The following is a 26,136-nucleotide window of genomic DNA, read 5'->3' as shown; positions in this document are numbered from 1 at the left end:
CGGGAGAGGCCCTTGGGGACTGGAGGAGAGCAGCAGAGGGCGTTTGCCCCACCCACTCGAGCCCTCCTGGGCTCCCAGGTGGGGTCCCCCACCCTCTGAGACCAGAGGCAGGAGGCCCACCTGGGCCCCTTCTGTTCTGTTGAGCCTAAGCCCCACCCCCTACACCCCCAGGGCCTTTTTCAGCCCTGTGGGTCCTAAGCATAGGCCCTGCCCACCACCCAAACCCCACCGCTGCTTAGGCCCCACCCTCCACAGCCAAGGCCTTTTCCACCTTTTTCTTTTTCTTTCTCCTCCTCTTTTTTACTATTGTGGTTCTGGTTTTACCTTCCGGTTGTTGTTTCATCCATATTTTTATTTTTATATTCTTTCTAACATATCTGTTAGTTTCCTAGTCTAATTTTATTTTATTTTATTTTTTCTAATTTTATTTTTTACTTTGTTATTGTTCTTTTTTTTTTTTTTTTTGCCGCCCCACACAGCTTACAGGATCTTGGTTCATGAGCCGGGGGTTGGGCCGAAGCTCCTGCGGTGGGAGCTCCAAGTCTGAACCACTTGGACTAACAGAGAACCCCAGACCCCGGGGAATATTCACCAGAATGAGGTCTCCCGAAGGTCCTCATGTCGGCACCAAGACCCAGCTCTATACAACAGCCTACAAACTCCAGTTTTTGAAGTCTCAGGCCAAACAACAAGTAAAAAAGGAACACAATCCCACTCATCAAAAAAAAAAAAAAGAGCTGGCAAAAGAAATATGTCAGAGACAAAGGAGCCAGGTAAAAACCTACAAGACCAAATAATTGAAGAGGAAACAGGCAATCTACCTGAAAAAGAATTCAGACAGTAAAGATGATCCTGAATCTCAGAAACAGAATGGAGGCACAGACTGAGAAAATACAAGAAATGTTTAACAAAGATCTAGAAGAACTAAAGAACAGAGATGAACGACACAATAACTGAAATGAAAAATACACTAGAAGGAATCAATAACAGAATAACGGAGGCAGAAGAACGAATAAGTGAGCTGGAAGACAAAATGGTGGAAGTAACTGCCAAGGAGCAGAATAAAGAAAAAAGAATGAAAAGAATTGAGGACAGTCTCAGAAACCTCTGGGACAACAATAAACACACCAACATTCAAATTATAGGGGTCCCAGAAGAAGAAGATGAAAACAAAGGGTCTGGGAAAATATCTGAAGAGATTACAGTAGAAAACTTCCCTAACATGGGAAAGGAATTAGTCACCCAAGTCCAGGAAGCACAGAGAGTCCCATACAGTATAAACCCTAGGAGAAACACACCAAGACACATATTAATCAGACTAACAAAAATTAAATTCAAAGAAAAAATATTAAAGGCAGCAAGGGTAAACCAAAAAATAACATACAAAGGAATCCCCATAAGGTTATCAGCTGATTTTTCAGCAGAAACTCTGCAGGCCAGAAGGGAGGGGCAGGATATACTTACAGTGATGAAAGAGAAAAACCTACAACCAAGATTACTCTACCCAGCAAGGATCTCATTCAGATTCAACAGAGAAATCAAAAGCTTTCAGACAAGCAAAAGCTAAGAGAATTCAGCACCACCAAGCGAGCTTTACACCAAATGCTAAGGAAACTTCTCTAGGCAGGAAACACAAGACAAGAAGCAGACCCACAAAAACAAACCCAAAACAATTAAGAAAACGGTAATAGAAACATACATATCGATAATAACCTTGAATGTAAATGGATTAAATGCCCCAACCAAAAGACACAGACTAGCTAAATGGATACAAAAACAGGACCCATATATATGCTGTCTACAAGAGACCCACTTCACACCTAGGGACACATACACACTGAAAGTGAAGGGATGGGAAAACATATTCCATGCAAATGGAAATCAAAAGAAAGCTGGAGTAACAATACTTGTATCAGATAAAATAGACTTTAAAATAAAGACTGTTAGAAGAGATAAGGAAGGACACTACATAATGATCAAGGGATCAATCCAAGAAGAAGCTATAACAATTATAAATGTTTATGCACCCAAAATAGGAACACCTCAATACATAAGGCAAATGCTAACAACTATGAAAGTGGAAATGGACAGTAACACAGTAATAGTAGGGGACTTTAACGCCCCACTTACACCAATGGACAGATCATCCAAACAGAAAATAAATAAGGAAACACAAGCTTTAAATGACACAATAGGTCAGATACATTTAATTGACATTTATAGAACATTCCACACGAAAGTGGCAGAATACACTTTCTTCTCAAGTGCACACAGAACATTCTCCAGGATAGATCACATCTTGGGTCACAAATCAAGCCCTGGAAAATTTAAGAAAACTGAAATCGTATCAAGCATCTTTTCTGACCACAACGTGATGAGACTGGAAATCAATTACAGGGGAAAAAAACTGTAAAAAAACCACAAATACATGGAGGCTAAACAGTGCACTACTAAATAACCAAGAGATCACTGAAGAAATCAAAGAAGAAATAAAAAAATACATAGAGACAAATGACAACAAAAACACGACGGCCCAAAATCTATGGGATGTAGCAAAAGCAGTTCTAAGAGGGAAGTTTATAGCAATTCAATGTCACCTCAAGAAACAAGAAAAATCTCAAATAAACCATCTAACCCTACACCTAAAGCAACTAGAGGAAGAAGAACAAAGAAAACCCAAAGTCAGTAGAAGGAAAGAAATCATAAAGATCAGAGCAGAAATAGATGAAACAGAAACAAAGAAAACAATAGCAAAGATCAATAAAACGAAAAGCTGGTTCTTTGAGAAGATAAACAAAATTGATAAACCCTTAGCCAGACTTGTCAGGAAAAAAAGGGAGAGGATGCAAATCAATAAAATTAGAAATGAAAAAGGAGAAATCACAACTGACACTGCAGAAGTACAAAGGATTATGAGAGACTACTACAAACAACTATATACCAATAAAATGGACAACCATGAATAAATGGACAAATTCTTGGAAAGGTGCAATTTTCCAAGACTGAATCAGGAAGAATTAGAAAACATAAACAGACCTATCACAAGTAATGAAATTGAACCTGTAATTAAAAATCTTCCAATAAACAAAAGTCCAGGACCAGATGCCTTCACAGGTGAATTCTATCAAACATTTAGAGAAGGGCTAACACAGATTCTTCTCAAACTCTTCCAAAAACTGCAGAGGGAGGAACACTCCCAAATTCATCCTACAAAGCCACCACCCTGATACCAAAACCAGAAAAAGGTATCACAAAGAAAGAAAATTATAGACCACTATCACTGATGAACATAGATGCAAAAATCCTGAACAAAATACTAGCAAACAGAGTCCAACAACACATTAAAAGGATCATACACCATGATCAAGTAGGATTTATCCCAGGGATGTGAGGATTCTTCAATATATGCAAATCAATCAATGTGATACACTATATTAACAAATTGAAGAATAAAAACCACATGATCATCTCAACAGATGCAGAAAAAGCTTTTGACAAAATTCAACACCCATTTATAATAAAAACTCTCCAGAAAATGGGCATAAAGGGAACCTACCTCAACATAATAAAGGCCATATATGACAGACCCACAGAAAGTATCATAATCAATGGTGAAAAACTGAAAGCATTTCCTCTAAGATCAGGAACAAGACACGGATGTCCACTCTTGCCACTCCTCTTCAACATAGTTTTGGAAGTCCTAGCCACGGCAATCAGAGAAGAAAAAGAAATAAAAGGCATACAAGTTGGAAAAGAAGTAAAACTGTCACTGTTTGCAGATAACATGATACTATACATGGAAAATCCTAGATGCCACCAGAAAACTACTAGAACTAATCAATGAATTTGGTAAGGTTGCAGGATACAAAATTAATGCACAGAAATCTCTAGCAATCCTATACACTAACAACGAAAAATCAGAAAGAGAAATTAAGGAAACAATCCCATTTACCATCACAACAAAAAGAATAAAATACCTAGGATAAACCAACCTAAGGAGGCAAAAGACTTGTCAGAAAACTATAAGACAATGATGAAAGAAATCAAAGATGACACAAAGAGGCGGAGAAATATACCATGTTCTTGGATTGGAAGAATGAATATTGTGAAAATGACTGTACTACCCAAAGCAATCTACAGATTCAATGCAATCCCTATCAAACTACCAACGGCATTCTTCACAGAATTAGAACAAAAAAATTTTACAATTCGTATGGAAACACAAAAGACCCTGGATAGCCAAAGCAATCTTGAGAAAGAAAAACAGAGCTGGAGGAATCAGGCTCTCTCACTTCAAACTATACTACAAAGCTACAGTAATCAAGACAGTGTGGTACTGGCACAAAAACAGAAACATAGATCAATGGTACAGGATAGAAAGCCCAGAGATAAACCCACGCACATATGGTCACCTAATTTATGACAAAGGAGGCAAGAACATACAATGGTGCTTCTTCAATAAGTGGTGCTGGGAAAACTGGACAGCTACATGTAAAAGAATGAAATTAGAACACTCCCTAACACCATACACAAAAATAAACTCCAAATGGATTAAAGACCTAAATGTAAAACCAGACACTACAAAACTCTCAGAGGAAAACACAGGAAGAACACTCTTTGACATAAATCACAGCAAGATCTTTTTTGACCCACCTCCTAGAGTAATGAAAATAAAAACAAAACTAAACAAATGGGACCTAATTAAACTTCAAAGCTTTTGCACAGCAAAAGAAACCATAAACAAGATGAAAAGACAACCCTCAGAATGGGAGAAAATATTTGCAAATGAAACAATGGACAAAGGATTATCCTCCAAAATATACAAACAGCTCATGGAGCTCAATATCAAAAGAACAAACAATCCAATTAAAAAATGGGCAGAACACCTAAATAGACATTTCACCAAATAAGACATACAGATGGCCAAGAGTATAAAAAGATGCTCAACATCACTAATTACTAGAGAAATGCAAATCAAAATTACGAGGTATCACCTCACGCCGGTCAGAATGGCCATTATCAAAAAATCTAGAATCAATAAATGCTGGAAACGGTGTAGTAAAAAAGGAACCCTCCTGCACTGTTGGTGGGAATGTAAATTGATACAACCACTATGGAGAACAGTATGGAAGTTCCTTAAGAAACTAAAAACAGAACTACCATATGACCCAGCAATCCCACTACTGGGCATATACCCTGAGAAGACCATAATTCAAAAAAAGACATGTACCACAATATTCACTGCAGCTCTATTTACAATAGCCAGGACATGGAAGCAACCTAAATGTCCATCCACAGATGAATGGATAAAGAAGATGTGGCACATATATACAATGAAATATTACTCAACCATAAAAAGAAACAAAATTGAGTTATTTGTAGTGAGGTGGATGGACCTAGGGTCTGTCATACAGAGTGAAGTAAGTCAGAAAGAGAAAAACAAATACCGTATGCTAACACATATATATGGAATCTAAAAAAAAAAAAAAAAAAAAAAAAAGGTACTGATAAACCTAATGGCAGGGCAGGAATAAAGACACAGACATAGAGAATGGACTTGAGGACACGGGGGTAGAGGGAGAAGCTGGGGCGAAGTGAGAGTGGCATGGACATATATACACTACCAAATGTAAAACAGACTGCTAGTGGGAAGCAGCCCCATAGCACAGGGAGATCAGCTCGGTGCTTTGTGACCACCTAGAGGGGTGGGATAGGGAGGGTGGGAGGGAGGCTCAAGAGGGAGGGGATATGGGGATATATGTATGCATACGACTGATTCACTTTGTTGTACAACAGAAACTAACACAGTATCATGAAGCAATTATACTCCAATAAAGATCTATTAAAGAATTAAAAAATAAAATAAGCCACAAAGATATATTGTACAGCACAGGGAATATAGACAGTATTTTATAATTATAAATGGAATATAACTTTAAAAAACTGTGAATCAGTGTGTTGCACACCTGAAACATATAATACTGTACGTCAACTACACTTCAATAAAAAAAAATTTTAATTAAAAAAATATGTTTATTATTGATTCATTAACACTAGACTCATGGCCAACAGGACCATAACTCATGCCTGGAGGAAACTTATCTCCAGGAGGCTCATCACAGCCTTCCTGCACTCAGGGATATGGTCAGTTCCCAGCTCTGTGCTGGGGGCCATGTTAAACAGTGAAACTGCTAACAAAAAACCCCACAAAAATGCAAAAAACGTGGCACTGAGTAGACTGAAAAGGACCCTTGCGTCCGCCTGAGAGCTGAGACAAGAAGGCAGAGCGGGCTTCCCTAGTGGCGCAGTGGTTAAGAATCCGCCTGCCAATGCAGGGGACACGGGTTTGAGCCCTGGTCTGGGAAGATCCCACATGCTGTGGAGCAACTAAGCCCGTGTGCCACAACTACTGAGCCTGCACTCTAGAGCCCGCGAGCCACAACTACTGAAGCCCGCGCACCTAGAGCCCGAGCTCTGCAACAAGAGAAGCCACCGCAACGAGAAGCCCGTGCACCGCAACAAAGAGTAGCCCCCGCTCACCGCAACTAGAGAAAGACTGCGCGCAGCAACACAGCCGAAAATAAACCAATCAATAAATTTTTTTTAAAAAGGCAGAGCGTCGCCCCTCTCCACTTCAGTTAGGAACTCACTCGTCAGATGACTCAAACTTTCCACTGCTGTGCATGCGTCCATATAGGGCTCTGAAAGCACCTCGAGTATTGATTTTCGGGTTACAAACAAGTTTTAGTGAGTGGGTGAATTTGCAAATACAGAACCCATAATGAGGATCCACTGTATCTGTCTCTACACGATGCTGGTTGTGCTAGTCCCGAAACTGCTGGATTTCACAAAGCTTCAACGGGCTATAGACCAAAGGCAGGGGTATGGGGGGAGACCCCCAAAACATCTAGATCCAGTTGTCTGGCTTGGTAGCTCTGATGACAGATAAGTAGGACCACCACATCTGGCCCCAGAGGGGACCTAGTGCCCCTCCCAACTCCCAACTCAATAAGGCCAATCACCGTCCTTGGCTTCGAGCCCTGGAGCAGCTCCTTGTGCCTGCACTGTTTGGGCCAAGCGCTGGCCACCAGGGCAGGGAATTCCCAACACGCCTCCTTCTAAAGGTTACTCAAGGGTTTCCTTCAGGAGGGAAGACAGGCCAGTATCTGCGATCTGGAACTGATTTCCTACCCAAGGACTGGGCTTCGAAGGGTTCAGGAAAATCCCAGACTTGTATGTACAATTTCACATGTATGAGCTCATCTGCATCCTTCACGCTGATCATGCCTAACTCCCGTCAGCTCCTCAAAGGGACCACAGCCAGCACCGGGTTAAGAACACAGGTTAACATGGGGCGGTAACCAGGCGCTCCTGCACCACCACCGGCAGGAATCGTTGAGCCTCGCCTGGGTCATTCAGTGATCCCACCCAAACCAACGACGTGAGCTCCCGCCACCCCCCACCCAGGGGTCCACGCGAGGCTATGAGGTTACAGGGCAAACGGCAGCATCACCCCACAGGGCCCCAGAGCAGACAACGGTTTACCAGCCGAAAAACGTGGATGTCTTGGTTTCTGGTCACCAGATGTGCATTCTTTGCTGTGCATGTAGCTGTCTCCAGCTTGTCCCCCGTCAGCATCCAAACCTGAAATTACCGCATGGAAGGGGTCCCCTTGGTTAGCGTTTGAGGTTAGCCTGTCGCCTGTGTCAGCCGAGTTTCCAAACACATCAAGCTGAACTTGATACGTTCCATTTACCTCCTTGAGGCCTACAATGTCCCCAACGAACCACAGGAAAGGCCCCAGTTCAAGGGCTTCAAGACCTTGGGCGTCTGCCGCTGGTGGCAGCAAAAGCTGGTGTGGCACTTTTGAAAAACTGGCCACATGCTGCAGTAGACGTCGTGAAGCTCAGCCTCTGCCCTCCTAATCCCCGTTCCGGAAACTTTCCTTAAAGCAATAAATAATCTCAAAGAAGGGGAAGGCTGTATGGACGAGGGGTCACTTCCATGTCCCACAGGAAACACTGATTTGTCACGTTCCACAGGGTCTTTCTATGCGGCCGGATGCCCCTGAGCAATCTCAGGGGGCTGAACCCTAATTAAAACGCCGACAGTAAACGTGCCAGGTCTTCCTCGCCTCATAACTGAGCACTGTGCGCCTCACTGTGGCGGGCTCAGAGAGGGTAGGTGACTTGCCCAAAGCCACACAGCTAGTTCCTGTCCCGACCAGGCCCAGAACCCAGGTTTCAGAGTCTAAATGGATGTGCTTCCTACCCTGCTGATTCACCCATTAACCCTCTGCTCCCTCTGCTCCCAGTGGGGAAGTGGGGTGGGGGCCTTAGAGTCATCGGACAAAGGGTATCTTGGCAGCAGGGGAAGCGCAGGAAAGAAAATAACCACAAAGGTTCCCCGAGTGTTCACCGTGCCGGGCACCTGTTAAGTGCTGTGCGTTGTTCCTTCACAGTAACTTTATGAGGTGGGAAACAGAGGCCCAGGCCTCATCCGTCCTGCTGACATCGCCCCGCTCACGGGCACTCGTGCCAGATGTGGGCCCAAGGACGCAGCCCAGAGCTGCTCTGGGCAGAGGCAGGCAGCTTAACCTACGTATTTTCAGGAGCTTCTAGCCGATGAGTTTGCTGATCCCTTGCTTGGGTCGGCTGAGATGCAGCCCGCTCCCCAGACGCCCTCTACTGGCGTCTCCGGATTAAACTACCAGATATGTATTTTTTGGCCCCAAACAAAAATGTAAATACGGCAGTTTGTTGGGGCAGATGGTCACTCTGTTGGGTGGTCATTCAGTTACCCAGACCAAAAGACAGATTGGTTGGCTGGCCGGACACTCAACAAGAATATAACAAACACCGCAAATGCGCGGGACACAGCTGGTCCTGAGAGCTAAGGAGATGCTCTCGGTCCTGTCTCCATGGAGCCCGGCATGCAGAGGGGAAGCCGGCAGCAAAAGCGGACACACAAGACGTCTTCCACAGCTGTCAAGGATGGGAGGGCTACAGGTCACTGTCCGAGCCCGGTTCCCTGTCACTACTTCCATCCTCGGCCCCGCCTCCCCCCATCTCTAATTTTCACCCTCCGCTGACAGGATCACTGGTCTAAGTCTGGAATTCACTGCCATGTGGCAACCTATTTCAGCAGTGGGTCCAGGCAGGCTCACCCTACCTTGATGCCGGCGTTCCTCAGGGTCTCCAGGGTGGGCCTCACGTCTGCCTGGAGCTGGTCCTCCACCCCTGTCAGGCACAGCAGCTCCATCTCCATCTCCAGGCTCTCGATCACTGTGGCCACTTTGAGGGAACGGTCGTGCACACTCAGCTTGGCCTGGACATAGCGGGCCTGGGACACACCAGGGGACACCGTCACCACTTAGGATGGGGAGGTGCAAGGCGGACCAACTGGCAGTGGGAGCGTCTCATCCCCCACACAGGGCAGGGACCCCAGCACCTGGGTGAACCTCAAAGGGGTGAAACTGAGACCTCCAGCCTCCTTCCCAGTTCATCAGTCCAGACGCTGGAACTGGAGAGACCGGAGCTCCACCCTTTGCTCTACACTCACCTGCTGTGCAACTTCTAGCAGGTCACTTAACTTCTCTGAGCCTCAATTGTTTTCCTCCCCAAAGAGGCAATAACGGCCCCAACTTCACTGGGTTTTTACAAGGATTAGTACAACTCGAGACCTCAAAAGACAGTAGATTCTCCCCACACAGCATATGCTCTGTAACCAACAACTCTTGACCACCAGGTTGTCTAAAGACAAAGTCTTACTTCCAAAGACCATCGACCCAACCCTTCTGTTTATCTCCTCTTTACGGTGTTAACAAAGATACAGCAGTCACAAAGCATATGCCTTTAAAATTGAAAGAAAGGTAGAATTTTATCAGGGCTAGAACTCTCATTAAATAAAACTTTACAAAGAACTCAAGCACATAAAAGAGACAGACCCAAGCACAGTTTCTCTGGGTGGAGCAGGACAAGGGCCGCAGAAGCCTTTCCCCCAACCTGGTCTCTCTCCCCTTCAGTCACGTGTAAATACATTCATTCAGCTTTGTGCCAGGACTGGGGGTACAACAAGGACCCTCCCCCTCAAGGAACACACAATCCATGGGATGAGATGACAATTAACAAGACATATTTATACTGGAAGCCTTGGCAGTGAAAGTCAATGATCGAGTTCAAATCCAACATTTTTTACAGCTTAAAAAAATTAGGGCTTCAAGAAGGTTTACAATTTCAAATTTGAAGGTTTCATTTCATATTTTTCAGAAGGTTTATAATGACTATCGTAAGTGTTGGGGTACAAGAGCAAACCAAACTGATAAAGTCTCTGCTCTCAAAAAGATTTTATTCCAGAAAGAAGCTATCAAAAATAATCTGAGGGCTTCCCTGGTGGCGCAGTGGTTTAGAGTCGGCCTGCCGATGCAGGGGCCACGGGTTCGTGCCCCGGTCCGGGAAGATCCCACATGCCGCGGAGCAGCTGGCCCCGTGAGCCATGGCCGCTGAGCCTGTGTGTCCGGAGCCTGTGCCCCGCAACGGGAGAGGCCACAACAGTGAGAGGCCCACGTACCGCAAAAAAAAAAAAAGAATGTGAAAATACGTACATAAAGCCATTACAGCTGGTGATAAATGCAGTGAAGAACGTTCAACAGGGTGACAACGGGGAGTGATGAGGTGGGGCTGCTTTAGATGGGGGATCCAGGAAGACTTCTCAGAGGAGGCGACATTTGAGCTGAGACCCAAAGGAAGTGAGGGAGGGGGGCCTTGGAGCTCTGTGAGGGAGGAGAGTACTAGGCAGAGAGAAGAACCTGGTGTGCTCAGAAATGACGTCAGTCCGGCCAGAGCAGAATGAGGGAGGGGAAGATGGGGAGGTGAGTGGGGCTAAAAAGTAAAAGAAAAGTCACAGAACCACTGACCTCAAAGTCTTGATACTGCTCCTCTGCTAGAGATTTCTTTGCCACCACAAGCACCCGCAGCCCTTCCCGGGCCATGTTTCCACACTGAAAAGCAAACCCTGGTCAGCGGAGAGCCGCACTAAGGGCTCTGTATCCCGGACTCTCTCTGGGGAGGGCTGGAGGCTGAAGTGGATGCCCCTCCCAAGGGGACAGTGCAATGGTAAATCAGAACGCTGCTTTCCCCTAAAGCAGTCTCTCTCAGCAAACCTCCCAAAGGGGTCTCAAAATTTAAGTCAGTGCAGTAAGATCTCAGAGACTAATCTGGATTTCTGGCTCGTTGGAAAAACTGAACCTTTGACAAGAGCACTTTCCCAAATGACCACAGCCAGTGATACTGAAAGGCGGCTGTTTCCACACGGTCCCACGAAACACAGCTGTCAAGTGAAGAATATTCCAACACGTTCAACGCACAAAGTGTGATGCTGTCAGGAAACACATACTGGCCCGTTTCATTCACCTGAGTTGCCTGCCTAGCCCCTGTCGGCATTTGGGTTTGTTACTCACTGATTGGAAATATGATATTACTGAACATAAAATGTGAATTCTGCGCCTGGAGATGGGAGATGAAACAGAAACGGCCTGACAGACTGGAGAGTTCCTTCCCTCCCTGCTGCAGCCAATTCCCACGCCACAATCCGGGACAAGGCGGCCTGTGACGGGGCCCCATGATGCCCGCCTCCTGGTACCCACACCCTTGTACGTTCACCTGCCCTGAGTGTGCACTGGACCCAGTGCCTTGTTCCTAACACACAGAATGTGGCAAAGTGAGGGGAGGTCGTTTCCAAGAAGGTCACTTCTCTCTGTTTCACTTCTCTCTGTTTCATCCACATGGCAAGGAACGTGGCTGCCTCCGGCCTAGAGGCACTGAGGAGCTGAATCCTGCCCATGACCACTAAGTGGGCTGGGAAGTGGGTCCCGCCCCAGCTGAGCCTTCAGATGAGACCCCAGCCTCGGGTGACCCCTTGACCAAAGCCGAAGAGACCCTGAGCTGAGGACCCAGCCAAGCTGTGCCTGGATTGCTGATTCGCAGAAACTGTAAGAAATTACACGCGTCCTCCTAAGCTGCTAAGTTTGGGGGTGATTTGTTACATAGCCCCAGGAAACGCATGCAGGGACCCACCTCACTATTCCATGCAAGGGACAGACTCCAGGACACACGTCCGAGGCCCCGTTTCCACACCCCACGTCACGCTTACCTCTTCCTCCAGCCAGTCGTTGTACTGCACGATGCCAGCCATGACGACATCCGCTCCCTTCATGTAAAACGTAATCTCCCCAGTCGATTCATCCTAGAGGGGGGGCCGGGAGGAATGAACACCCAAGAGGAACGCTTGGTTCCGCTCCAGTGGCCGCTTCCCACGAGAGATGCTGCACAAAGTGTACTCAGTGGACGCCAGTGTTTTCTCACTTGGCCGAAGATGAAAAGCGAGAGGGGAGCCTCACTTTGGGGCAAAGGCCACAGAAAACAAGAAAACTCAAAGCATTTGGAAAATCATTAAATGATGAAAGCAAGATCAAAAGGATTGAGGAACTCTGTTTCTACAGTTATTACTACTCTAACGGGAACAGACTGACCCTCACACTGTAAGATAATTTTAAATTTATACGCGGGGCTGCCAGTATTGCCAAAACGTGGTCTACCAGCAAGAGTTGGGAAGCAAGATAATTCTCGAGATCAGGGTTTCTCAGCCTCGGCACTGTTAATATTTGGGGCTGGAGAATTCTTTGCCGTGAGGGGGCTGGACTCTGCATTGCACCATCTCCCGTGGCATCCCTAGCCCACTAGATGCCAGCAGCAATCCCCATGGTGACAACCAAAATGTCTCCAGACATTAACAAATGTCCCCTGGGGGACACATTGCCTCAGTTGACAGCTACTGCTCTAGACAACGTGGGACCCTTACGTCTACCTGAGGACTTAGCTAGAGAGCAAAGTACCCAGGTTTCCAGTTCACACTGACCAGATTTTCTGGGGAGAGGGTGACATCACAGCACAGACATCAGAAGCTTAGACCCGGTACCAGCTCCCAGCTGTGTGCACCTGGACAAGCTACTTCTTTTCTCTAGACCTCAGTTTCCTCCTCTGTAAAATCGGGATCCTAACAACTCTTACCGTATAGCTTGCTGGGGCTTAAACAAGATCATCTACATAGAGCAGGTAGCAAAGGGCCAGCATCCACAGAAAATGCTCACCCAGTGTTATTATTCCTGTTGGGGTGACAGTCACTCCTCAAGACCCTCAGTCGCACTGTTTGTAGAAAACAAGGTTTAAGCTGGGGGTCTGAATGGGGGTGGTTTTGCCCCCAGGGGACTTCTGACAATGTCTGGACACATATTTGATTATCTCTACTGGGAGGTGCTACTGGCATCTAGTGGGTGGAGACCAAGGATGCTGCTAACCGTCCTACAATGCACAGGGCGGTCCCCGCAACAGAGAATCATCCCGCCCCAAATGTCAATGGTGCTAAGGCTGAGAAACCCTGGCTTTAAGGAATGACGGTGAAATCGTCAATTCTTATCCCATGACTCTTTCCTCACAGACCTGCATCACAGGGAGGCTGGAGGCAATGGAGATGGGCAAGGCTAACTGAGCATGGCCATCACCACCTTGTGCCTAAATTCTGCTACCCCAGGAAGCCCAGAATGCATGCCTGTAAGCTCTTCATTGAATAGGAAATAAATACCCAAGGCCAAATCAGTGGTATAGTTTCATCTACTAAAGTAACTTCCGAATGCCTCTGATCACGGACAATCTTTTAGAACAACATGCTTACTCATAAAAGCACCCACAGGCCACGAACAGGCACCTGCACTTTAAAAGCATTAGAACTGCAGGCTGCTTCTTTGATGGATTGCATCTATGCTTGCTTGTGACTCGGGCCAAAGCTAGCAGTGGGGTCTGAACATGAAAGCATCTGAGGTTTCTTTTTCCTTTCGCCTTCACCCAAATGCTGCTATGGGAAATAACGTCCCCCTCCCCAGCTTCCTCTACTCCAGAAGGGGCTCAAGAGAACTCGGACATCTTGTCCAATATAAATACTGTACCGACTGTCTCCTCCCGTTAGTCATTTCCTCCCACCAAGTTCATCACAAGGTTACTTCGTTCCCATATTATGGCAAGATTACGCTATAAATTTACAGAGATCTGCTGGTTGTGTTGCATTGTTTTGGGGCCTCATCTTTTTCCACTGTGGTCTGACTCTGGCACCTGTTCAAAGGCCTCTCTTATTCAGACAGTGACAAGGGTATGATCTATACCAGTGATCCGACTTCAGCACGCCAAGGGGGAAGGGTGAGGGGAGGGCAGTGGAACATCTTGTAACACAACAAAAACAAAACTGGTGACACAGAGACAAACACGCAAGCCCCGACGAAACCGGCTTCTCTAACCTCACTGACCTTCTCAGAAGAGAGATTCACAGAAAGACCAGACCTTGCTTGGTGAGGGTAAGAAGATGCCGCACAGAACCGTCCATGAGCTCACACATGTTTAAGAGGGTTGATGAGCCAGGTGAGAACAAAACTATAACTGTCAACCATCATTAAACCAGGTTGAGAACCATTTTATAACTGAGGGAAAACTTCCTCACATCAGGTAACTGGGCAGTTACTTTCAAACAACAGACAGAAAAGATGGCCACATCAGAACAGAGTTTCTCAGCCCCGGCACGATGAACATTTGGGGCTGGAACGTTCTTTGGTATGAGGCTGTCCTGACCTCTATCCACTAGATGCCAGTGGCACCACCCTCTGAGCTGCAACAACCAAAAATGTCCCCAGATGTGTCCCCATGTCCCCTGGGGGCAAGATGGCCCCAGGATGAGAATCGTTTCGCGAAAGGAGAACAGTGAGATTCGTGCTAAGTGGAGAGCTAGCTCCACAGCCCTGGGCACGGATTTGCACCCTGCAAAACCAAAGATAGAGAGGGAGACAGGTCAGAAAACAAAAATATTAGCAGAATAATATGCATCACATTAAAGACAGCCTAACAAAGATGGATGTGCACAGATTCATTGTTAGTAGTGAGAGATGGAAAACAACCTAAGTATCCAAGAAAGGAATATTTGATTAAATAATGCTACATTTTTTCAGCAAAACACCATGCCCACATTAGAATCATGTTTTAATAATATGAGAACATTACTATTCAGTGGAGGGGTGGGAGTCTTAGAAAGCTTCAGGTGGAGCTTGAAGCCAGTTTTATAAAATTGTGTGTGGCTATTTATACTCGTTTATGCTTAGAGAAAAAACTGAAGGGAAATTCCCTGAAAAGGCAAGAGTGGTTGTCTTTGGGTGATGAAAATACAGATGAAAGGCTCTGATCCCCTTCTATACACACTTATCTGTTCCCAGTGCTGATTTCTTTAAAAATATAATCTGGGAAGGGTGGAGCGCTATTGTAAAGTAATGATAGATTTGCCCACCCAACAGCATCCCATACTCCCAGACACAGATCCCGTTCTTGCTGTGGGAAGATACAGGGGTCACATCTCAGAAAATGTGACGCACGTCTGGGAATGACAGCCCTTTGCAACTACAGGGAGGGTGGCGCACTCAGCCCCCTTACTCTAGGACGGCTGATGTCGGGACCATCTGACGATGATTCAACCCTCAAATGACTCCAGCATAGTCCATGGCCCTAGAACTTGGCAAAATAAAGGCTGGAACAAAATAAAAGCAAGTCCGTAGTAGATAATGACTCTAATTCCCCAGGAAACACCCACCCACAGGATTCACGTGGCTGCTTCCAGGCCACGGATGTTCCTGACATCACACACACACTCAAGATACGGTTTAAAAGCCACGGGGCAGGCTAGGTGCAGACCAGTGGGAAAAGCAGCAGCCGCATGGGAAGAAAAGCCCCCCCCCCCCCACTCAAAAACTGCCAAGGATATATGTCTGGTAGAGTCTGAAGACTACTGGCACCGGGGACATAAAAATCCCTTAAAATGTGTCGTTTTCAAGGCACATCCGTACTGTGTGTCACTGGACCATCAGTACTGCAGCTCATGGAGCTGTTTCTAACTTTTACCTGGAGAAACAGCCTCTTCAGTGACTCCCACTTTCCCCACCTCCCGGAGTGTTCACACCCCTGGGTGATCCAGGCCCACCAAGGGGTGGGCTGGAGCCAGGGACCTGCTTCTAATAACAGAATAAGGCAAAAGTGAAGGGAGGTCGGTTCTGAGATGACGTGCCTTCTGTCTTGTTCACACTCTCACAGACTCACTTGGGTGAAGCCAGCTGATGTGGGAGCCGGTCTATGGACAGGCCTGTGGGGCAGTGGATGAGGGTGGCCTCTGGCCAGCAGCCGGTATAGAACTAAAGTCCTCAGCCCAACAACTGCAAGGAACTGACTCTTGCTGACAACACTGATTTCACCTGGCAGTGAATCCTGCCCCGGCTGAACCTTGGATGACTGCAGCCTACGAGAGATCCCGAGGCAGAGGGCCCGGCGAGGCTGCACCCGGACTCCTTGGCCCCCAGAAATTGTCAGATAACACTTCCTGTTGTTTTAAGCCATCACATGCGGGATAACCTGTCACAACGCCATACGTAATTAACACACTACCCTCACCATTACTGTGGGTGCTCTGTGAGCTTTCCCACATCCCTCTCATCACACCCAAACACCCAGGGCCTGGCGATAAAGAGCATGACCTGGGAGCCAGACAGCCTGGGGTAGAAGCCCAGCTCCACCTTTTCTAACTATATGAACTTAGGGAGGTTTCTTCTTCTCTCCATACCTCAATTTTCTCCTCTGTTAAATGCCAACTGCAATGGTATTATGAGAATTACATGAGTTGTTTTATGCAAATCATTTACAACAGTGACTAGCACCCAATAAGCACCATTTAAATGTTACCTCTGTTATTATTATTGTTCCTAACTCTGTTCCTATTACTAATGCTGCTAGTACTATTACTAATTACTCCTATTACTAATTCTATTATTACTAATTTACTACAATAGAATCTACAACTCTGACCCCTAAGGCATGAAACACTTGTGTAGATAGGGCGGAGGGGATCCTCATTTGTTTAAAAAATGAGAGAGTCGTATTCCAAAGATTCTCATGATCTGGGGCAGCATTTTCTCCAGCCAAGCCAAACAATGTGAAGAATCTTTAAGAACACCAGGGAACCATCTCAATACCAAAATAAGACTGGGACCAAAGTAGTCTGCAATTTTTAAAGCTCCGATGGTTAATTCCGATGATCAGCCAGGTTTTGTTTGTTTGTTTGTTTAGATCTCGTTTTATTTATTTTTGGCCATGCTGGGTCTTCGTTGCTGCGCTCAGGCTTTCTCTAGTTGCGGCGAGCGGAGGCTACTCTTCGCTGCTGTGCGTGCGCGGCTTCTCACTGTGGTGGCTTCTCTTGTTGCGGAGCACGGGTTCTAGGCACGCTGGCTTCAGTAGTTGTGGCATGCTGGCTTCAGTAGTTGTGGCACAGGGCTCAGTAGTTGTGGCACATGGGCTTAGTTGCTCTGCGGCATGTGGGATCTTCCCGGCCCAGGGCTCGAACCTGTGTCCCCTACATTGGCAGGCAGATTCTTATCCACTGCGCCACCAGGGAAGTCCCTATCAGCCAGGTTTAAGAACTACTGAGCAGAGTGGCTTATGAACACAGGGCTTCCAGGCTTCCCAGAATGGAAAGTGCGAGTAAAAGAGCAAATAGGAAAACAAGGTATTAATTCAGATTGGCAAGATTTTAAAAGTCCGACACTATCAAGTGTTGGTGAGGATGTAGAAAAACAGTGGGACTAAGATTAGTATAAGCACTTTGGAGAAAAAGTTGAAAAAACCTGGTAAAGTTAAAGATGTATATATTCTACCGCCCAGCAAGTCCACCTCTGGGTGTAGTCCACAGAAAAACACGGACATATGTACAGTGGAGACTGCAGCAGACAAGGCTACACATGGCAGCGGTCTTTCTATCGGCAAAAAAAGTGGCAATGACCTAAACGTGTATCAAGAGGGAATGGCAACAGACGGAAGGAACTGAGGTATATTTGCACAATGCAATACAACAAGTCAGCTAAGAGAAATAAAGTGGGATTACATGCATCAACATAAATAAAGCTTTTTGTAAAATGTTAAACAAAAATTAGGATGTGGAGTAATAATATATATACTACAATGACACTTTATAGAGAGAATAAAAACATGAAAACCATAATACATATTATTTATACCCAATGTGTCTGATAATAGTATTTTACAATTCATAGGAGTGATAAACCTGGGGTAGACTGAAGAGGAAGGACATCTAGAAAGGACAGATGGGATTTCAATTGAATGCACAATGTTTTCTTTGTTTAAAAAATTTTTTAAACTATAATACATGCAAAAGTGTGGATCAACACATAAATATAAATTCGAGCAAACGAACTCAAACACAAAAGGGTATCTACTGTACAGTTTCCTTTATATAAAGTTCAAAAAGAGACAAAATCAGTCAGTGGTAGAAATGGGACAGTGGTTATATCCTCGTGGGAAGAAAGGATGCAGTAACCAGAAAGAGGTACGAGGGAGCTGCTGGGGTGATGGTGGGAGGGATTCTGTTCCTTGTTCGGGATGCAAGCGACACTGTGTTTATTACTTTGTTAACACTTGAGCTGTACACTCCTGAGGTTTGCACTTTTCTCTTTGTATGCTGTACTTCAGTAAAAGCTTCAAAAAATATAAAAAGAAAATCTGAAATATTAATGCCAAAATGACGATGTTGAGTGATCACGACACTTTTTTCCAGTAACTTCTGTGACTGTATGAATGAAAAATCACCGAAAATATCTAATTACAAGGGTATCAAGACCATTGAATGGGAAAACAATAGTCTCTGCAGCAAACGGTGCTGGGACGACTCTCCATCCACACACAAAAGAACGACGTTAAAACCCCTAAATCACACCATATATGAAAATAACTCAAAATGGATCAATGATCTAAAGAGATAAAACTACAAAAACTTTTAAAAGAAAACACAGGGGTAAATTTTCATGACCTTAGGTTTAGCAATGGACTCTCAGATGTGACACCAAAGTCAAGAGCAACAGAGGAAAAAAATAAATTGGACAAAATTAGTAACTTCTGTGCATCCAAAGAATTTTATCAAGAAAGCAAAAAGACAAGCTACAGGATGAAAGAAAATATTTGTATGTCATATCTCTGATAAGGATCTAGTATCCAGACTACGTAAAGAACTCTTACAACAATAAAAGACTACCCATTGCAAAAGTGGGCAAACGACTTGAACAGACATGTCTCCAAGGAAGAATACAAGTGGTCAATAAGTATATGAGAAGATGCTCAACATCATTAGCTATTAGGAAAACGCAAATCAAAACCACAATGAAATACCACTTCACAGCAACTAGGACGGCTACAATGAAAAAAAAAAAGGGAAATAACAAGCACTGATGAGGATATGGAGAAACCAGAAGCTTCATACACTGCTGGTAGAATGTATCGGGCTGGCCAAGAAGTTTGTTCAGGTCTTTCTGTAACATCTTACAGAAAGACCTGAACGAACTTTTTGGCCAACCCTATAAATGGTGCAGCATTTTGTAGAAAAGTTTGGCGACTCCTCATAAAGTTAAAAGATAGAATTATCCAGCAACTGGGAAACGGACCCAGCAATTCCACTCCTAGGTATCTACTCAAAAGAACTGAAAACAGGGCTTCCCTGGTGGCGCAGTGGTTGAGAGTCCGCCTGCCGATGCAGGGGACATGGGATCGTGCCCCGGTCCGGGAAGATCCCACATGCCACAGAGCGGCTGGGCCCGTGAGCCATGGCCGCTGAGCCTGCGCGTCCGGAGCCTGTGCTCCACAACGGGAGAGGCCGCAACAGTGAGAGGCCAGCGTACCGGGAAAAAAAAAAAAAGAACTGAAAACAGATGCTCAAATCCTTATACACGAATGTTCATAGCAACACTATTCACAATAGCCAAAAGGTGGAAACAACCCAAATGTCCACTGATGGATGAATGGCTAATCAACATGAAATACTACTCAGTCATAAAAAGGAATGAAGTATGTATATATGCTACAAATGGATGAATCTCTAAAACATTATGCTAAGTGAAAGGAGCCAGATACAGAAGGTCACATATTGTATAGTCCCATTTATATGAAATACCCAGAATAGGTAAATCCTAGAGACAGAAAGGAGACGGGAGGTTTCCAGGGCCTACGGGGAAGAAGGTATGGAGAGTGACCGCTTAATGGATACAAGGTTCCCTTTTGCAGTGATGCCAATGTTTCCACCAAAGTGACGGATGCAAGACACTGTGAATGTACTAAATGCCACTGAATTACACATTTAAATGATTAATTTATGTCATGTGAATGTCACCTCAATAGAAAATAACATTTAATTAAACGAAAGAGTATACAGTGAGAAACGTATTATTACCAAGAAATGGTCAATCTACACTCATTAGACCTTTCACTCTGGAAGTGGGTTAACCAAAAGCTATCCGAGATCCGTCCAACTGATGAACTAATTCTCTTTCTTCTGAGGGAATTAAATCCTCTTGTTAGTCTGAACGACAGGCAATAATACAATAAAGAAAGGGGTAAGAAAGAATGTCCAGCCACAGGGACATACACAGCAGACTTAGGCAGGTTTGTTTTTTTTTTTAACCATTTTAAATTATAAATAAAAGACAACTCACCCTCACGATGATGCCCATGCGTTTGCTTTCGTAGGTGAAAGGGAAGATCTGCAAGATGGTGAAGTTCAGGATCTGGTCACCAGGGGTCCTCAGCTGCATGGAAGACTGGTCACGGCCCACCAGTGTTAAGCCCACACTTTCGGTCCACTGCACCAGGGCCACCTAAATGTGACAAGGGTCGAAGGTCAGATACACAGCCGAGGATCCTGGTTCACAGGTCAAGCAAATGAACATAAAGGTGGACGGGGGAGCAGAGACAGGTGAGGCTGAGCAGGGCCTGCATCCCTGGAGGAGGTCGTGCTGGCCGGTGACAGCCCCGCCCCCGCCCCTCTAGGCCTGCGGGGGCTCCGGGCTCACAGCTGCCGTCTCTCCTGGGCCCTAAAGCAGGCCACGCGCCAGGGCTGTGGCAGAGAGAACCGCACAGGCTCAAGGATCAGCACAACCAGAGATCACGTCTGGAAGGAGCAGCACCAGGCCAACCACAAACATGGGGAAGCCAGGAGCATGACGCCGGGGTGGGGCGACTCACCTCCAGGCTCCCTGTTAAACTCACACACACTCAGCCAGGAGGGCATCTACAGCAGTGCTCGACTGGGCAGCTCTGCCCTCCAAGGGGCACATGGCAACATCTGGGGACAGTTTTGGCTTCACAACTGAGGAGGGGGTGGATATTTTCTACTGACATCTCGTGGGTGGAGGCCAGGGATTCTGCTAAACATCCTACAACACACAGGACAGCCCCCATGACAGAGAATCACCCCACCCCACATGGCAGGCAGTACTGACGGGGAGAACGCTGGTCTGTACAGATGAGGAAACTGAGGCTTGCGGAAGCTCATTAAGTTGCCTGAGGTGATGCTCCGGGGCAACGGCAGGCTAGGCAGGAACCTGGATCCTCCACCACCCGCTACACTTCCTAGGACCACGGTTCTGTCACCAGCTGGAATCTTCTCACAGCCCGAGCAAGGTTTGCTTCACTTCCAGTCAAAGGCATGGAGGATGCAAATTCCAAGACAGGGGCCAGACCAGTGGGAACTGCGGCAGGCAGGAGCCAGTGCCCCCTCTGAAGGAGGCTGCCCCGCGGGAATGCGGACCCAGGGTGGCCAGAGCTTCCAGTTTCTCAAGAAAAACCAGAAATCTGACCTTGTCCCTGAGATCTCTAACTTTTCAATGTAAGCCACTAAGCTGCACGTTTTAAGCGCCCATGAAGAAAATAAAACACGTCTACAGATGAATCTGGTCTGGGGTCTTCAAGGAAATAAGGAAATAGGAGTGGAAAAGGCGGGGACAGAAGGGGGAGCTGGGGAGGGGAGACCACCAAGCCCTCACCGCCACTGCCACAGGAAGGGGGCTGCGCCATGGGGTGGGGGGGAGAGAGGGGTAAGTACAAAGAGCCTACAGCGTACGAACCACAAGGTCATCGTGTTTACTTGTCAGCACAGCCCGTGGAGGCAGGAAGTACCAAGCAGCTCTACCCGACGGATGAAGAAACAGAGTCAGAGAGGCCAGGTGAGCTGCTCTCGGCAGGCAGCTACCATGGGCTGAGATGAGATCGAATCCTGTGTCTAGCCGACCCAAGTAGCCCAAGGGAAAGTGCCAATCCCGGGCCATCCAAATGCCTCTTCTCTAAACACGGGTGCACACACATCGGTGCATCCTTAGTGGGTGTGCCCGGTCACCCGACTCACTGTCACCGTTAGAAAGTTGACGGGGGGCATGGTAGGCATAGTAACAGCTCCCAAAGGTGCCCACCTCCTAATCCCCACTGACCTCCACCTCCAAAAGAAAGGGCTAATCAAGTTTGGTCTTGTTTGTTTTGCTACTAACCTGCATAAGTCTTTGGAAACTCATTCATATAGTTGTTTCATCTAATCACTCTGAATTTCAATATGGCCTGTCCTATTTGCTAACAATCTTCTTTCCAAGTTTAAAATGAACAGATCAGTAAACACTGATATAAATTTAAAAATCCCATCCATATAAATATTAAAAACTTTGGGTACATGCACTAAAACGCTTATAGGATGATACACATGAAGAGAAATTACTTCACTCTTCTCTCTATATACTACTGAAATATTTTAGTGTGTACACGCACTTCTTTTATTTATTTATTTATTTATTTTGCGGTACGCGGGCCTCTCACCGTTGTGGCCTCTCCCGTTGCGGAGCACAGGCTCCGGACGCGCAGGCTCAGCGGCCATGGCTCACGGGCCCAGCCGCTCCGCGGCACGTGGGATCTTCCCAGACCGGGGCACGAACCCGTGTCCCCTGCATCGGCAGGCGGACTCTCAACCACTGCACCACCAGGGAAGCCCCATCTTTTATTTTTAATATTTTTAATTTTAATTAAGTAAATAAATATCCCAACACAATACGAGATTATTACAAATACGTAGCTTGACTAAATTTACATCCTCCTCTACATACCAGTTTAGTAACAAAGAAAAAGGAAATTCTTCTTGGGATGCTTTCCAACACGACCGCCAGGGAAAAGATTTTTTCATCCTTGCTTTTAAACAGCTGTTGTTTCACCCCTTAAAAACGTATTTAATTGCTCTGAAAAGATGTGAAGAGTCTGTAATACTGGGCTTCAAGGAGATACACTAATTCCCCCAAAGCCTGTTCTTAACTTCAATCAAGAAAGGATCTGAAACTCCAGAACGGGAAGTGGCTTTCAGGGCCGTAGAGGCAGTTCTGGCCTTGGCCAGCCTGGGTCCCCCTGCCGCGGACCCCACAGGACTGTGTTGGAGGGGAAGTTGAACCATGAATCTGAAATGATCAACAGTGACAAGTGTTCCCGGGGAAGCATGAATTACAGCTGAATGGAAACATCTTCTAACCATGCTTTCTTCTACAGCAAACCCCTCGAGGGAGTTAAGGAACCTACTTTGACTGTGCTGGTTGCCCCACCTCCCATCTCCCACCTCCCACCCCTTGGGTCCAAGGTCCTAATCAAAACCTCACAAGTCCCCTTGGGGGCTGATTCCAACAGGATATGAGCCCTGCAGGGGGGCCTTTCTTTCTCACCTTACACTCCCTTATTCCAACTTTAACATTAAGTCAGCTTTAATTTAAAGCTGCTTTCTACCACAACATATAAAATCCCCCAGGTCCTACTGAGAAGAGAGCAGTTTAGAACTGGGGAGCTCACTAATCCTTCTCAACAGCAGCAGGGACAAACATTTCAGCGGTCAGGTGGGACGACTCCATCCCTTCCTGAAACAAGATGATGTAAATGAGGCTACTTCTGCTAGAGGGTCTGAGCTTCAATTCAAAGGAATCATCCTGTATTGCCAAATCAGAAAGGATTTCAGGGTCTTTTTTTTTTTTTCTTACGGCCGCCCGCACCCCCCTGTAGTGGAAGCGTGGAGCCTTAACCACTGGACCGCCAGGGAAGTCCCCAATCTCAGGGTCTTGAGCCTCGCTGTCCTTAACAGCCGGAGCTGGGGTCTCAGGGGGCGTCGGGTCAGACTACCCGGAGGTCAGAAGAGCAGCAGAAAAAGAAACCTCGTAAAAGGTAAATGAATGAACAAATAAATGAGAGGCAAAAGCAAATGCTAGAAACCAAGAAAGGGCCGGAGCGGGGGATCTGGGCTCCACGAGTCAGCTGTGCGTCTGGTTTGGGTCAGGAAATTAAAAAAAGAGCCTCCTACTCCACCCTTCCGCCTCCAAAAAAAAAAAGCCCATCTGAAGAATTCTTGTCAGAGCTGTCCATGAAAGGGCTTTTTCATCATTTGTTGGTCAGCAATGAACCACCTGTGACAAGCTTTAATAATCTTCCCTTTGTACCTGGGAATGTGTGCTTGGGAATTACGCCAGACAGGCTAAAGAGCCTTGAATTCCTGTCAAAAGCAGGATGCATATGAAATACAAGAACATGCATGAATCTGCTATCTGATTAAAACGGTTCTTTGGGGGCATTCAATCAGATAAACACCCAGGCTTATAAAGAATGGCCAGTCTGCCTGAAGCCAGGCCTTTCAAGCTTATAAATACCCACAGACCTAGGTATTCTTTACTTTATTAAGAAATAGGTTCCAAAATGTGCCACATGGTGGTTTGCAGGTTTGAATGCCAACAGGAGCAGGGCAGACAGCGGACCGGGGCAGGGCCGGCCACCTAGGGACAGGGCTTGGGGGAGGGGGCTAACGGCTGCCAGGTCGAAACTGGGCCCAGTCTTTCCAGATCTGATCTTTCTCAGGAGAAGCTGATTTTTATAGAACACTGAGTGATTTTTAAATATTGCTGCTTTTCTTTTAAACACAGCATGGAGCAAACAAAAAACAGCCTGCTACATTTTTTTTTTTTTTTGCGGTACGCAGGCCTCTCACCGGTGTGGCCTCTCCCGCTGCGGAGCACAGGCTCCAGACGCGCAGGCTCAGCGGCCATGGCTCACGGGCCCAGCCGCTCCGCGGCATGTGGGATCTTCCCGGACCGGGGCACGAACCCGCATCCCCTGCATCGGCAGGCGGACTCTCAACCACTGCGCCACCAGGGAAGCCCGAGCCTGCTACTTTTAAGCATCAGTGGACAAGGTGGTAGAATAAAAAGCCACTCCCTGATCCGAATTTCCTGATCCTATACTTGAAATTCAGCCTCTTGGGACTTAACTCTGCTAAAAACAAGTATTTGAAAAGGAAGAATGGCATCATCTCCATAAAAGTTTAGCCACTTAGAAACGACTATTTACTTAAGTCCATTCTGGACCAATACTAATGTGATACGGGACAGGACTTTTGCATGTATGGCCGCGGATGAGCTAATACCAAGGAAGGCTCATTTGACAGTTTTCTACAGTGCCCCCAAAATCCCATAGTCCTGCCTGACACAGGACCCCTATCTTCTGAGCAACCAAAATCTTCTTTCAAAATTCTACCCCAGTGGTTAATACGTAACATTGATGGAGGATTTTTTCCTTAATTTCCCGACCGCTGTTCTTTGACCTCACCCTCAGGTCCAAGGCCCTGGCAACGTGATGGTAGAGCCCCACCAGCCTCCTAAATCTCTCTGGGTCAACACTCCACACTCCATCGTGCACACATCTGAATGCTGGCATTGTCTGAAGCCTGGAGCTGAGGCTCAGGCACGAGGAGGCATTCAGGGGACCGACAGGGATGTGGTTATGGAGGAAAAAGAAACCCCAAGGCTGCAAAGGGACGGGAGATTGCCAGCCCCCCTCAAGGCCACGGGCTTACCTTTCCCCAACGGTTTTTATCCTCACTCTTTACAACAGCGTTAAGAAAATGCAAAATGAGACAACTGGGACCTTTCATGCATGCTGAGAGATGTACAGAGAGATTGAATGAGCGAGGCTCTCCATCATGACATTATTTACGACAGCCACAAGTGGGGGACGACCTAAATGTTACGCTTGGGAGACAGAGAAAATAATCTGTGGTGTATCTAAGCAGCAGAATATAGAGCAGCCACTAAGAATATTCTTACTATAGATAGTTACCGGAAAGGGATAATGCAAGGGAACAAATCAAGGTCATCGAACATATATC

At 46.2% G+C, this 26,136-nt stretch overlaps 1 protein-coding gene across 2 annotated transcripts in view; it reads right to left on the bottom strand.

Annotated features, from left to right (window-relative positions):
- The window catches only part of ATP9A (ATPase phospholipid transporting 9A (putative)), a 128,403-nt gene that overhangs the window by 15,182 nt on the left and 87,085 nt on the right, over nucleotides 1–26,136 (bottom strand). For both annotated transcript variants that reach the window (XM_029220132.1, XM_029220133.1), the window contains exons 15-19: nucleotides 20,627–20,788; nucleotides 12,151–12,243; nucleotides 10,916–10,999; nucleotides 9,172–9,342; nucleotides 7,546–7,644 (exon numbers count right to left, since the gene is read on the bottom strand). In XM_029220132.1, the coding sequence (XP_029075965.1) occupies nucleotides 7,546–7,644; nucleotides 9,172–9,342; nucleotides 10,916–10,999; nucleotides 12,151–12,243; nucleotides 20,627–20,788 (609 nt within the window). The remainder of the gene's footprint in view (nucleotides 1–7,545; nucleotides 7,645–9,171; nucleotides 9,343–10,915; nucleotides 11,000–12,150; nucleotides 12,244–20,626; nucleotides 20,789–26,136) is intronic.

This window comes from Monodon monoceros, unplaced genomic scaffold (genome assembly GCF_005190385.1).
Source record: "Monodon monoceros isolate NGI ecotype Baffin Bay Population unplaced genomic scaffold, NGI_Narwhal_1 Super_Scaffold_13, whole genome shotgun sequence".
NCBI classification, from domain to species: Eukaryota; Metazoa; Chordata; class Mammalia; order Artiodactyla; family Monodontidae; genus Monodon; species Monodon monoceros.
This window is presented reverse-complemented; position numbering and strand designations above follow the sequence as displayed.